The 15,135-nt window shown below is 40.7% G+C and overlaps 1 protein-coding gene across 1 annotated transcript in view; it reads left to right on the top strand.

The window, feature by feature from the left end:
* The window catches only part of alg13 (ALG13 UDP-N-acetylglucosaminyltransferase subunit), a 61,346-nt gene that overhangs the window by 22,736 nt on the left and 23,475 nt on the right, over positions 1-15,135 (top strand). The window contains exons 8-13 of the mRNA XM_063059822.1: positions 183-261; positions 4,259-4,367; positions 5,202-5,266; positions 8,468-8,568; positions 11,455-11,582; positions 12,033-12,264. Of these exons, the coding sequence (XP_062915892.1) occupies positions 183-261; positions 4,259-4,367; positions 5,202-5,266; positions 8,468-8,568; positions 11,455-11,582; positions 12,033-12,264 (714 nt within the window). The remainder of the gene's footprint in view (positions 1-182; positions 262-4,258; positions 4,368-5,201; positions 5,267-8,467; positions 8,569-11,454; positions 11,583-12,032; positions 12,265-15,135) is intronic.

Below are 15,135 nucleotides of genomic sequence, written 5' to 3'. Positions count from 1 at the left end.
GGTGTGCAGAGAAGTAAGTACCAGTAATTAATCTTGAATAGTTCATTACCTAGAACTGACAATGTCAGAGGAGGACATTGAAGTGGAATTTGTTAGAGATTCACACCTAGGACTGCTTTTATTTAAAAATAAAGATTTGAGGTAACAAATATTTTAGTCTAATTTTTTTTCTTTTGTTCCAGAAAAAATGGCAAAGAAAATAGTGAATTGGAGAGCTCACCAGAGGAGAAAATGGCAACGCATTCTACAGAAGAAATTAAGGTAGCAGTGTTTCATTGAAATTTGAATCAATTTCTTGATGCTGTAAGGCTTAAAGAACTCGGTGATTCATTATTCCTGATAATTAGTTGTGCACTGGCTACATATTCTGGAATGAGGATGCCTTGTGTACAGGGTATAATCATTAAGTAGATTGATTCAATAGCTAAGAAGACCAGCTGGTAATCATCTCAGTTTTTAATGGCTGGGATAAAAGTTGGTTAGTGTAGAAGAGAACTCCTCCTCATGATTCTTTTATTCTCTTGTCTCTTGGTCTCTGGAACATTTGGACCCAAATGAAATGCAGCATGACTTTGTAATTTTTTTAAAATGTAAAGCACTACAGAACTTCATTGATAATGCACTAATCACTCCATATCTAGAATGGGGCTGTATTCAATTTGTTACTGGAAGGAGCTGCCGTCACGACATGGCCTTGGCCTAACTTCCCATTCTTTGAATCAATTTCATGTGAAGAAATCTAATCCTCACTGAATGAGAAGGAACCAAGAGATGTCAGTGTTTTGAAGCATAGATTGAATAAGACGAAATGATCCATCAGGCACATGACTATTTGCAAAGAATCCTATAGTGCAATCACCAATGTCTCTACCAATTTGATGTCCAAGGAGAGTAAGCTGAGCAGATCTGAGAAAACCACTGGAGAGATTACTTTGATACAATCCTTAATGTCAGAGACTGTTTCAGTGCTGTAGTGATCTTTGGCCCATCTGCTTCATGCCAGACTATCATTCTGCCCCAGTGGACCTGCACCTGGATCAGGTCCTCCACACCTTCCCCATCCATGTACTTGCCCAAACTTCTCTTAAATGTTGAATTCAAACTCTCATCCACCTGTTAGCAGCTTATTCCACACTCTCACTAGCCTTTGAAATTTCCTCGTAAGCATTTCACTTTTCACCCATAACCTAAAACCTCTAGTTCTAGTCTCACCTGAGATCAGGAAACTGCAAGCAAGCTTTTTCTACTATCCATACCCTTCATAACTTTCTATACCTCTATTATATACCTATATATTTAAAAAAAACTACCCATTTTGACCTTGCAGTTTCTTAACTCTACCCACAAGGATTCTGTCTTCTAATTGTATATTACTACTTTCTAAGGTTGTTAATTTTTTAAAACCAACAGTCTCACCAACCCCACCTCTACCCACCTGGTAGGATGTATGCTTCGATATTAAGCTCCCAGCTGTGATCTTTCAGCCGCGACTCTGCTTACAATGTCATATCTGCCAACTTCTAACTGCGCTACAACATCATCTACCTTTCTGTATATTGTATCAGGTATAACACTTTCAGTGCTGTATTCACCACCATTCTTTAATTATATCTCCATATTGCCTGAAATTAATTTTTCATCACTTTCTAAGCTTGGTCTTATTTATTCTGGAGATTCTGTCACTTCAGCACACTCTGTTCCTTTTATTTTATCCACACTTTTCTGAGTTGTTGAACCCCCACCCTACTATTAGCTTAAAGGACTATCCACAGCTTCAGTTAGGCAATTTGCCAGGACCCTGGTCCCAGCATCGTTCAGATGGAGTCCACCCCATTGAGATAGTTCCCTCCTCAAATATAGATGCCAATATCCCACAAATTCAAATCCACTAATGTACTAATCTTAAACGATTTAGTGTTCCACCATGTTTCAAGAAATCTGCTATTATGCCAGTCTCTCAAAAAAAAAAAAATCAGATCACTGGATTTAATGACTACAGGCCAGTTGCACTCACTCCTGTAATAATGAAGAAAGATCAGTCTTCTCAATTCTCAAATATATAACTCAACATTTTCTAGATTCATTAGTTTGCTTACAGAGCCAACAGATCTGTAGATTATGCAGTTAACATCAGTCTGCCATCTCTGCACGACTTGTACATGTCCAGGACAAAAAAGTGAGCGGGAAAAATCATTGCAGACAGTACCTAGCCAGCAAAAGTGCCTTGTCCCAAAGCTCACTTCTGGAAAGTGCTATAAGCCTATTTCAGCAAAAACTTCATGCCATTTTAGAAGTTTCTTCACCCAGGCAGCAAGATAGCACCAGCAACCATTGGTGACATTCTGCAGACAGCTCAGAAAGCTGCCAAATACTCTTAGTACAGGGGATCCAAACTTGGGATCCATAAACTCCTTAACGGGATTGGTCCATGGCATAAAAGTGGTTTGGGAAACCCTGCCAAACTGATTTCTGCAGCCTGTAATTTTTTAAGGATTTGGCTTTAAACAGACTAAATGATCTGGTGCTTTTGTGATCTGTGGGATTCAGGAAAATACTCTAGTGCTGGTACGGCCAGGGCAGCTGTCACTGGGGGTGGAGTCTACATCAAGGCCTGATGGCGGAAGACTAACCCGCACCAATTAAAGCGTCACGCAAGTTTAACATAGTTGAGGACGAGAGCAGAAAACGAGCAATGTCTAGCAACATCTGCCTGCATTTTCCTCTTGCTACTGTTGTTGGGAAGCGGGTACAGGAGTGTTGGGTCTCTCACTGCCATGTTCAGGTGTAGTTGATTTTCAGCCAGTCAGGCTCGTGGACGGGCGTCCTCACGTCCGTGCTGAACAGACTCTGCAGCTGTGGGCTCTTTCTCGGGGACTCCACAGTTCATTTATCATGTGTTTTTTGTCTATTTTTTTTACTATTTGTGCAGTTTGTCCTCTTTTGAAAATTGCATGTAACAGTCTTGTGTGTTTTTGAATTCTAACTTTGATCGACCATTATAGTTATCCACCCCACCACTCTACCTCAGTCACTGCACTGTAAACATTTTAAAAACTTCAAAAGACTTTTTAGTATGCTATTACATTGAAAGTGCATTGTGGTATTAATACACATTTTATTCCACATCTATACATTAACCTCTAAGTTTATTTTTTAATTCTTTATTCCTATTGAATGTTTTTGTTCCATGTTGCACCCCACAGCACAACAAATTCCTAATACGTGCAAATGTATATGGTGAATAAAGCTGATCCTAGCAGTGTATTTTCACATGGATCTTTTGAGCCATGCGTTTTATTTTGATCACACATTATACATGTGTTAACCCTGTGTGAATTTGTACGTGACTTGAGTAACAATCCAGAGGTTATTACCTTTTCAGTGTTTGACTTTGATCCCTAACTGCTTGAATTCTTTCAGCTCAATCTCTTTCCTCCTCCATTGGTTCCCACAAGGACTTCAACTGGATCTTCCCCTCCCACTCCAAATTCCTCTGCAGGTCAGATGAGATGTTCTGAACATGGGCACTAGGCAGACAACACTATCTTTGGGATTCTCTATCCTGACAGAGAATTCTCCTCCCCTGACGATACAATCCTTAATTACAACTATATTTCTTTCTTCTCCCCCCTCCCCCACCTTTACAATGGCTCTCTGAACCATTGTGCCACAGTCTGACTGCTTATCCATCCTACAACTCCCACTCTCATCCTCAGTGAGTAACAATCTCAGACCTGTATGCAAAACTAACTTTTCTGCTGGTTACTTCATGAAGAGTCACCAAGTTAATTAAGTGCTTTATCACATCAGTATTACCATCTGCTTTATCCCTAAAGTTATACTTTGAGTAATGGACCTTTTAGAGACTTCATTGAAAAGACAAGTTGAAAATGGAATAATAATTTATTTAACTTGTAATAGAGCAATGATTTTCTATGACTTTATTTTTAAAACTATGAAAAGTCATTGAATAGTTTATTGATTTGATTTCAGCATTTCACCTTTTGTTTACCCTCTATTATTTACAAGTTTTTGTTAAAATGTTTCTCTGGACTGAACAAGATGATTTTCACTGTAAGGCTACCAAAGCTGTGGTAAACATGATTTTACTTTGCTGAAATTTGAACCACTTGTGTACTGTTCCAAGTTCAGCTTGGTCAAATGAGGCAGTGCCCAGTGTTGAAAATGGTGATTCATCTGATAGGACTTAATTCCTGCAATTTTCACTTCTGATTTATTCAATTACCTTGTATTTCAGACTGTGGATGGCCCATCAAAGATGCCATTTCCCTTTAAGGTGTTGAAGGCGCTGGATTCAGAAATTTATCGCAATGTGGAATTTGATGTTTGGCTTGACAGCAGGAAAGGTAGCCATTCATAATGGTCTTATTTCCATTGCTTTGGAGAGGGTAGGAAGGATGACATGGGCACTAGCCTTCCCAGCATCCAGAACATCAAGGAGTGATATTTCAGGAAAAAGAGGCATCCATCATTAAGAACCCCTCTCACCCAGGCCAAGCATTCTTCTCATTGCTACCATCAGGGAGGAAGTACAGGAGCCTGAAGGCACAGACTCTGATTCTTCCCCTCTGCCATCAGATTTCTGAATGGCCATTGACCCCATAAGTGCAACCACACTTTTTTCACTATTTTAACTTTTTGAATATTTGTAAACTTGCTGTAAATTAGTTTTTGTATTGTTGCCACATGACATTTTTGCAACATATGGCATTGCTATTAAACCTGATTATTTTGAATTGGAAATTTGGGAAAGATTGAGATAAATAGCTAATTTAGTTTTGAAGCATAGTAAAGACAATGTTGTACATAATTCTGACATAAGTAATAACAATGCTGGAAATGGCAGATCAGGAGGTACCCAACAGGAAGAAAGTGGCATTAACATTTCCAATTGATAACTTTATCTTGGTGTATATTGAGCACTTCCTATTTTATAATTCAAATTGGTGGCATTGATTTTTTGCACGTTTGACTTGAGATGCATAAACAAATGCATGCACATAGTGGTATTTAGTTGGAACAGAAATCTGTTGGTAACCATTACTTTTGTGGTGGTAAATACTCTCTCCCAATGCTTCATGTTGACCTTTTTCTATTTATCTTGATTCTGATCTGAGCTTGAATGATCAAAGTGAACATTTTTTTTTTCCCCTCAAAGTTTAAGGTTTTTCTTATTACAGAGCAGCAGAAAGTGGACTATATGGTGGTTTCTGGACAGCAGTACTGCTTGGGGGATAAATGCCAGGTGAGTTAGACCAAAAGATATAGGAGCAGATGTAGGCTATTTGGCCCATTGAGTCTGCTCCTCCATTCAATCACGGGCTGATCCAATTCTTCCAGTCATCCCCACGCCCCTGCTTTCTCCCCATACACTTTGATGCCTTGGCTAATCAAGAACCTATCTATCTCTGCCTTAAATACACCCAATGACACGACTTCCACAGCCACTTGTGGCAATAAATTCCACAGATTTACCACCCTCTGACTAAAGTAATTTCTCCACATCTCAGTTCTAAAAGGATGTCTTTCAATCCTGAAGTCGTGTCCTCTTGTCCTAGACTCCCCTACCATGGGAAATAACCTTGCCATATCTAATCTGTTCAGACCTCTTAACATTCGGAATGTTTCTATGAGATCCATCCCCCCTCTTTCTCCCCCCTCCCCCATTTTCCTGAACTCCAGGGAATATAAACCTAGAACTGCTCATACAGTAACCCTTTCACTCCAGGAATGATTCTCGTGAATCTTATCTGAACCCTCTCCAATGTCACTATATCCTTTCTAAAATAAGGAGCCCAAAAGTGCACACAATACTCCAAGTGTGGTCTCACAAGTGCCTTATAGAGCCTCAACATCACATCCCTGCTCTTGTATTCTATACCACCTAGAAATGAATGCCAATGTTGCATTCGCCTTCACAACCGACTCGACCTTGAGGTTAACGTTTAAGGTATCCTGCACAAGGACTCCAAAGTCCCTTTGCATCTCTACATTTTGAATTCTCTCCCCATCTAAATAATTGTCTGCCCACCAAATTTATTTCTTCCACCAAAGTGCATGACCATACACTTTCCAACATTGTATTTCATTTGCCACTTTGCCTATTCTCCTAAACTATCTAAGTCTTTCTGCAGGTGCTGTTTCCTCAACACTACCTGCTTCTCCACCTATCTTTGTATCACTGGCAAATTTAGCCACAAATCCATTAATACCGTAGTCCAAATCATTGACATACATTGTAAAAAGCAACGGTCCCAACACTGACCCCTGTGGAGTTCCACTGGTAACCGGCAGCCAGCCAGAATAGGATGCCCTTATTCCCACTGTTTTCTGCCAACCAGCCAATTCTCCACCCATGCTAGTAACTCCCTGTAATTCAATGGGCTCTAAGCAGCCTCATGTGCAGCACCTTGTCAAAGACCTTCTGAAAATCCAAGTACACCCCGTCTACTGCATCTCCTTTGTCTAAGCTGCTTGTAATTTCCTCAAAAAATGCAGTAGGCAAGGTTTTCCTTTCAGGAAACCATGCTGGCTTTGGCCTTTCTTGTCATGTGCCTCCAGGTACTCCGTATTCTCATCCCTAACAATCGATTCCAACAACTTCCTGACCACTGATGTCAGACTAACAGGTCTATAGTTTCCTTTCTGCTGCCCCTCAACCTTCTTAAATTGTGGAGTAGCATTTGCAATTATAGTCATCCAGTACAATGCCAGGATCTATCAATTCTTGAAAGATCATCGTTAATGTCTCTGTAATCTCTCCAGCTACTTCCTTCAGAACCTGAGGGTGCATTCCATCAGGTCCAGGAGATTAATCCACCCTCAGACCATTAAGCTTCCTGCACACCTTCTCAGTCATAATTTTTACTGCACAAACTTCACTTCCCTGACACTCTTGAATGTCCGGTATACTGCAGACATCTTCCACTGTGAAGACTGACGCAAAATACATATTCAGTTCCTCTGCCATCTCTGCATCTCTCATTACAATATCTGTAGCGTCATTTTGTATTTGTCCCATATCTACCCTGGACACTCTTTTACCCTTTTATATACTTTATATTTTTAAAAAAACTTTTAGTATCTTTGATATTAGTCACCAGCTTCCTCTCATAATTCATCGTGTCGTGCAAGTTTTTAAAAGCTCCCCAAACCTCTATCTTCCCATTAGCTCTGGCTTCCTTGTATGCCTTCATTTGCTTTTATTTCACTTGTCAGCCTCTGTAGTGTCCTTCCCTTTGAAAATTTCTTCTTATTTCAAATATATCTGTCTTGCACTTCCCTCATTTTTCACAGAAACTCCAGCCATTGCTGCTCTGTTGTCTTTCCTGCAGATGTCCCTTTCCAGTCAACTTTGGCCATTTCCCCCCTCATGTCATTGTAATTTCCTTTATTCCACTGAAATACTGACACATTGGATTTTATTTTTTCCTCCTCAAATCTCAAAGTGAACTCTCACATTGTGATCACTGTTCCTTAAGGGTTCCTTAACCTTAAGCTCTCTTGTCACCTCCGGGTCATTACACGACACCCAATCTAGCACAGCTGATTCCCTAGTGGGCTCAACAAGCTGTTCTTAAAAAGGCATCCCTTAGACATTCTACAAATTCTGTCTTGAGGTCCAGTACTGATCTGGCTTTCCCAATCCACTTTCATGTTAAAATCCCCAACGATTATCACATTACCTTTCTGACATACCTTTTTCTATCTCCTGCTGTAATTTGTAATCCACATCCCAGATGCTGTTTGGAGGCCTGAATACAACTGCCATTAGGGTCCTTTTACCCTTGCCATTTCTTAACTCAACCCATACTTCTACACCTTCCAATCCTATGTCATCTCTTTCCCAATGATTTAATATTATTTCTTATACACAGAGCCACACCACCCCCTCTGCCGACTAACCTATCTTTCCGATTATATCGTATATCCTTGGATGTTTGGCCCCCACTGGCAGCCATCCTTTAGCTAAGTTTCAGAGATGGCCACAATGTCATATTTGCTAAACTGTAGCTGAATTTCAAGATCATCCATTTTATTCCTTATGTTGCATGCATTCAAATACAATGCTCTCAGTCCAGTATTTGTTGCTTTCTTATTTAACTGTACCATGCCTCTATTGCCCTGTAACTCATGCCACTGGCTCTGATTAAGCCTCATCTCCTGCCTGTTCTATCTATAATATCTGTTGCATGCTATCTTTGATTTGTCTTCCCCTTCCTCGGCCTTATCACTCTTGTTCCCATCCCTTTGGTCATCAAAGTCTTGAGCCCCATTGTTTTTTCAGTGAAATGCCCTTGGTTTTTCAATTTGGTGATCTCATTAAGCTTCCATATTTTCCGATTAATAGCTCATTAATTTAGCTGTAATTTTTTGTAACTAATTCTGTGAAATGGGATCTATAAATCTTATCAGTACCTGCTGATCCTAAAGTGTGTGTCTACAGGTGAAACTTGAGCAAGGAGGGAAATACTACAATGCTCACATTCAAGAAGCAGGACAAGATGGCAACTCGGTGACTGTCTTCATAGAAGAATTAGCTGGAAAGTTAGTTTTCGCACAACTTTTTCAATAGAAAAATATTCCCTGTTCAGTACAGGTATTGGCCTAATAAAACAGGCAGTTGCAGTGTAACCATGTTTATGACATTGTTACCAGAATTGAAGCTGATTACTCTGGAGATAGGTTGGCTGGGGGAAGAATGCAGAAATATTAAAGGTAAAATGTTTGACTATAGTGAGTACCACCTGCTAATCCTGGGAGCGTGAAATATAAATAGCTAAATTTTAATTCTACCTGCAAATCCTGATTCTGAACTGTGAAAGTAAATTGACTAAGTAAAATGAGTTCAAACCTCACAATGAGAATATTAGTGTATTGGAGAGGATGAGAGTTTGAAGGGAAGGATGATGAAACAAGTTTCTCATCTTGACTGCTTTAAAGCCAAACCATATGGTCTTGCAATCTCAGAGTTTGCTCATGATTCAGGTAGTTCAGTATTGATCCTGTATCCTCCATTTATTCACTCAATCTTACAATGGTTAAAAATATGTTCTCCAGACTAAGCTGGAAAAGGATGTTTCAGTTCAAAGTGACTTCCAAGTTTTTTTCACTTACTGCTCTGCTTGCTATCTAGTGTACACGCTTGTGAATTGACTGTCATCGCTGTGTCTCATTATCGGTACAATGTCGAACAGTTCAGTACAGGAACTGGCCCTTCAGCCCACAATGTTTTGCCAAGCTAATTTAACAACTAAACTAATCACTTCAGTCTGCACAATGTCTATACTCTTCCATTCTCTGCAGTCGCATGACAATCTAATTTCCTTGATCATGTTTGCCTCCACTCCACCCCAGGCAGTGTGTTGAGGTACCCACCACTCTGTGTAAATTTGCCCCACACGTTCTCCTTTGAGCTCGCCCTTTTTGCATCAAGTCTGTGGCCTGTAGTATTAGATTTCAAGCCATAGTAAATCAAGGCACCTGGACTTGCTGTGTTGTCGAGAAGACATTTTGCCATTCATCTGAGAGGCGGCTTCAGTTCTGATCCATGGTGAATAGTTTTCCGGCTTAAACTGAGTTGTTCTTTGAACAACTCAGTTTAGTTAAACTTTCCTTATTTTAAGAACTGGGAGGTACCTTGCCCACACTTATTTGGACTTGTGAAGTAATTATGGGATGAAGTTAGCAAGTCAGTATCCAAGTGAAAGAAACAGTTAATACATTACTATAAGCTTACTGACTCTCACAGCTATCTGGACTATTCCTCTTCTCACCCTGTCTCTTGCAAAAATGCCATCCCCTTCTCGCAATTCTTCTGTCTCTGCCGTATCTGCTCTCAGGATGAGGCTTTTCATTCCAGGATAAGGGAGATGTCCTCCTTTTTTTTTAAAGAAAGGGGCTTCCCTTCCTCCACCATCAACTCTGCTCTCAAATGCATCTCCCCCATTTCACACGCACCTGCTCTCACTCCATCTGCCCATCACCCCACTAGGAATAGGGTTCCCCTGGTCCTCACCTACCACCCCACCAGCCTCCGGGTCCAACATATAATTCTCCGTAACTTCTGCCACCTCCAATGGGATCCCACCACTAAGCATATACTGCCCCCCCCCCCCCGGCTTTCCGCAGGGATCGTAAGCGGAACAAGTGCTACACATGCCCTTACACTTCCTCCCTTACCACCATTCAGGGCCCCAGACAGTCCTTCCAGGTGAGGTGACACTTCACCTGTGGGTCGGCTGGGGTGATATACTGCGTCTGGTGCTCCTGATGTGGCCTTTTATATAGTGGCGAGACCCGACGCAGACTGGGAGATCGTTTTGCTGAACACCTACTGTCAGAGAAAGCAGGATCTCCCAGTGACCACACATTTTAATTCCACGTCCCATTCCCATTCTGACATGTCTATCCACGGCCTCCTCTACTGTAAAGATGAAGCCACACTCAGGTTGGAGGAACAATACCTTGTATTCCGTCTGGGTAGCCTCCAACCTGATGGCATGAACGTTGACTTCTCAAACTTCTGCTAATGGCCCACTTCCCCTCGTATCCCATCCGTTATTTATTTATATACACACATTCCTTTTTCTCCCTCTGTCCCTCTGACTATAACCCTTGCCCATCCTCTGGGTTTTTCCCCCTCCCCCTTTTCCTTCTCCCTTGGCCTCCTGTCCCAAGATCTTCTCATATCCCTTTTGCCAATCACCTGTCCAGCTCTTGGCTCCATCCCTCCCCCTCCTGTCTTCTTCTATCATTTCTGATCTCCCCCTCCCCCTCCCACTTTCAAATCTCTTACTAACTCTTCTTTCAGTTAGTCCTGACGAAGGGTCTCGGCCTGAAACGTCAACTGTACCTCTTCCTAGAGATGCTGCCTGGCCTGCTGCATTCACCAGCAACTTTGATGTGTGTTGCTTGAATTTCCAGCATCTGCAGAATTCCTTGTGATTAAGTTAATACGTTTTGCATATTGCTCTCTGGCTTCCTGTGATGCAAATGAACGTGTGACTGTTGGGTAAGATTGCCTTCAAAGCAAGATGAGAAAAGGTGAATGCTGGATGTGAAAGCAGATGTCCACAGCAGAATAGCGAACAATTGAATAAATGTTAAGATATATGATCTCGGGTGTACGACGGTTTCTTCCTACGTTACCAGCTTAGAACAGCCAGCTTATGAAAAGCAACAGGGTCCATTTTTTTTCTTTTTAGGCTACTTGGGGGTAGGGGAGGAAAAAATTGAAATGTAATTAAAAATGTTTTGGGCATAGTTATCAGACTATTATTCAATTAATGAAATGCTAGAGGATAATTAATTGAGAAATGGCATAACATGGTTCAAAAGACTTGGCGCTAATAAAAAAAACAGCAGTGATTGTTAGACATTTGCATTGAGTTCCATCTTGATGTTCCTGTAAAGTATAATAATTATTCCCAGGCACACTGTTCCTTTGACTAATCTGAAGCCAGTGACTCAAGTAACACCAGTTCCTGCCTGGAATATCATTTCAAACCGAAAAGGTGGAAATTACCAGAAGATACCCAGTGGCTACATTTCGGAGTTGGGTTAGTAATGAGTTGAGTGTGTTAAATATCAATCTTTGGTTATGGTTCAAACATTTAAAATTTTAAAAAAATTATGGAGTTCCTGAATTAAGTACTTTTTTGTATTATCAAATTTCTTGTACAGAATATGAAAGTATGAATGTTTATGGCATCTTTCGGTGGTGTTTTAGATGCAAAACCAGCCTCAGCCAATGTGTTTTTCTAAATTTCATTTCTCCAATTATTGATGTGCAGTAGTCAGATTGCTTTGCATTGTAGAATCTGATGTACATTTTCCTGAAAGCAAATATTGTATTCTTAGTCCCTCGAGTAGAAGCAGTTTTTGATCTGTGTAATGAAATCAAATTGTTTACCAGTTTTAGCACTTCTGAGGTGTACATTTTTTAATAGTGTGAGCATTTGCTTCATTCGGATAATTCCATTCTTGATTCCAATTTTTTTTTATTCCAGACCTTGATCCAAAATCACGCAGGCGGTTATTAAAAAAGATGCGTGGGAAACAGGTCTTCATGGCATTTGCTTATGGGCGAGGCCAATCTGTTCTTCCTCCTCGATTGCAACATAACGTTCCTTGTGGAAGATCTTCACCGCTTCCTTCACCCCAAAATGGCACCTTTTCTCCTTATGATCAGTATAGAGTCCCTCCGCCTCCAAGAAATGGAAGAAACAGCTATACTCCAAGGTTTGGCAAATAAATAAGTCCCAATGAAAAATGTTCATTAAGCTTTAGAAACCATAGAAAAACTACAGCACAGAAACAGGCCTTTTGGCCCTTTTTGGCTGTGCTGAACCATTTTCTGCCTATTCCCACTGACCTGCACACGGACCATATCCTTCCATAAACCTCCCATCCACGTATCTGTCCAATTTATTCTTAAATGTTAAAAAAGAACCCGCATTTACCACCTCGTCTGGCCGCTCATTCCACACTCCCACCACTCTCTGTGTGAAGAAGCCCCCCCCCCATGTTCCCTTTAAACTTTTCCCCCTTCACCCTTAACCCATGTACTCTGGGTTTTTTCTCCCCTTGCCTCAGTGGAAAAATCCTGCTTGCATTCACGCTATCTATACCCATCATAATTTTATATACCTCTATCAAATCTCCCTTCATTCTTCTACGCTCCAGGGAATAAAGTCCTAACCTATTCAACCTTTCTCTGTAACTGAGTTTCTCAAGTCCCGGCAACATCCTTGTAAACTTTCTCTGCACTCTTTCAACCTTATTTATATCCTTCCTGTAATTTGGTGACTAAAACTGAACACAATACTCCAGATTCGGCCTCACCAATGCCTTATACAACCTCATCATAACATTCCAGCTCTTGTACTCAATACTTTGATTAATAAAGGCCAATGTACCAAAAGCTCTTTACGACCCTATCTATCTGTGACGCCACTTTTAGTGAATTTTGTATCTGTATTCCCAGATCCCTCTGTTCTACTGCACTTTTCAGTGCCCTACCATTTACCTTGTATGTTCTACCTTGGTTTGTCCTTCCAAAGTGCAATACCTCACACTTGTCTGTATTAAACTCCATCTGCCATTTTTCAGCCCATTTTTCCAGCTGGTCCAAATCCCTCTGCAAGCTTTGAAAACCTTCCTCACTGTCCACTACACCTCCAAACTTTGTATCATCAGCAAATTTGCTGATCCAGTTTACCACATTATCATCCAGATCATTGATATATAATAACAAATAACAATGGACCGCACACCACTAGTCACAGGCCTCCACTCAGAAGCAATCCTCCACTACCACTCTTTGGCTTCTTCCACTGAGCCAATGTCTAATCCAATTTACCACCTCTCCATGTATACCCAGTGACTGAATTTTCCTAACTAACCTCCCATGCGGGATCTTGTCAAAGGTCTTACTGAAGTCCACGTAGACAACATCCACTGCCTTCCCTTCATCCATTTTCCTGGTAACCTCAAAAAACTCCAATAGATTGGACAAACATGACCTACCATGCACAAAGCCATGTTGACTCTCCCTAATAAGTCCCTGTCTATCCAAATGCTTGTAGATTCTGTCTCTTGGTACTCCCTCCAATGACTTACCCACTACCGACATCAAACTTGCCGACCTATAATTTCCTGGATTACTTTTCGATCCTTTTTTAAACAACGGAACAACATGACCATTCTCCAATCCGCTGGCACCTCACCCGTAGACACCGACATTTTAAGTATATCTGCCAAGGCCCCTGCAATTTCAACACTAGTCTCCTTCAAGGTCCGAGGGAATACCCTGTCAGGTCCTGGGGATTTATCCACTTTAATTTGCCTCAAGATAGCAAGCACCTCCCTCCTTTTCAATCTGTACAATTTCCATGATCTCACTACTTGTTTTCCTTAATTCCATAGACTTCATGCCAGTTTCTAGTAAATACAGACAAAAAACCCATTTAAGATCTCCCCCATTTCTTTTGGTTCCGCACATAGCCGACCACCCTGATCTTCAAGAGGACCAATCTTATCCCTTGCAATCCTTTTACTCTTAATATGCCTGTGAAGGCTCTTTGGATTATCCTTCTCTTTGACTGCCAAGGCAACCTCATGTCTTAGCCCTCCTGATTTCCTTAAGTATTTTCTTGCACTTTTTATACTCCTCAAGCACCTTATTTACTCCGTTTCCTATACACGTCATACAACTCTCTCTCTATCAGAGTTGCAATATCCCTTGAGAACCAAGGTTCCTTATTCCTATTCAGTTTGCCTTTAATCCTGATAGGAACATACAAGCTCTGCACTCTCAATTTCTTTGAAGGCTTCCCACTTATCACATCCATGCCAGAGAACAACCTGTCCCAATCCACGCTTTTTAGATCCTTTCTCATTTCTTCAAATTTGGCCGCCTTCTAGTTTAGAACCTCAACCCTAGGACCAGATCTATCCTTATCCATGATCAAGTTGAAACTAATGGTGTTATGATCATTGGAACCAAAGTGCTCCCCTACACAGACTTCTGTTACTTGTCCTACCTCGTTTCCTAATAGGAGATCTAATATTGCATCTCCTCTAGTTGGTAACTCTATATATTGATTTAGAAAACTTTCATGAACACATTTTACAAACTCTAACCCATCTAGACCCCTAACAGTATGGGAGTCCCAATCAATATGTGGAAAATTAAAACCCCCTCCCACCACAACTTTGTTTCCTGCACTCGCCTGCTATCTCTCTGCAGATAGAAAATAGATTTAAAAAAAAATATTAAGAAAATATCATTTTGAGTCTGTTCATGGATGTGTTATTAGCTGCTCCATGCTTGGGGACAGTGGCTCATTAGATTAATAATGACTAAGGATTTTTGAATGCTCTAATTTTATCTGGCTCCATTAAAACTTGCTACAGTGAGGGCAATTGATCCACGTGGCACAAGGATGGTGGAATAACTTGTCATTTCATTTTTAGAAAGAGACTCGTTTACCATGTTCTGAATATATTTGCTTGCAATTGCTTTTGGGGGAGAGTATTGGAATAGGAGGTAAAACTTGTATTTTCTGTAATAACAAGCTCATTTATCAAAAGCCAGGTATTTGGAGTCGT

Source organism: Mobula hypostoma, chromosome 10, assembly GCF_963921235.1.
Source record: "Mobula hypostoma chromosome 10, sMobHyp1.1, whole genome shotgun sequence".
NCBI classification, from domain to species: Eukaryota; Metazoa; Chordata; class Chondrichthyes; order Myliobatiformes; family Myliobatidae; genus Mobula; species Mobula hypostoma.
Note: the sequence above shows the minus strand (reverse complement) of the source record. Positions and strands in the feature narration are given on the sequence as shown.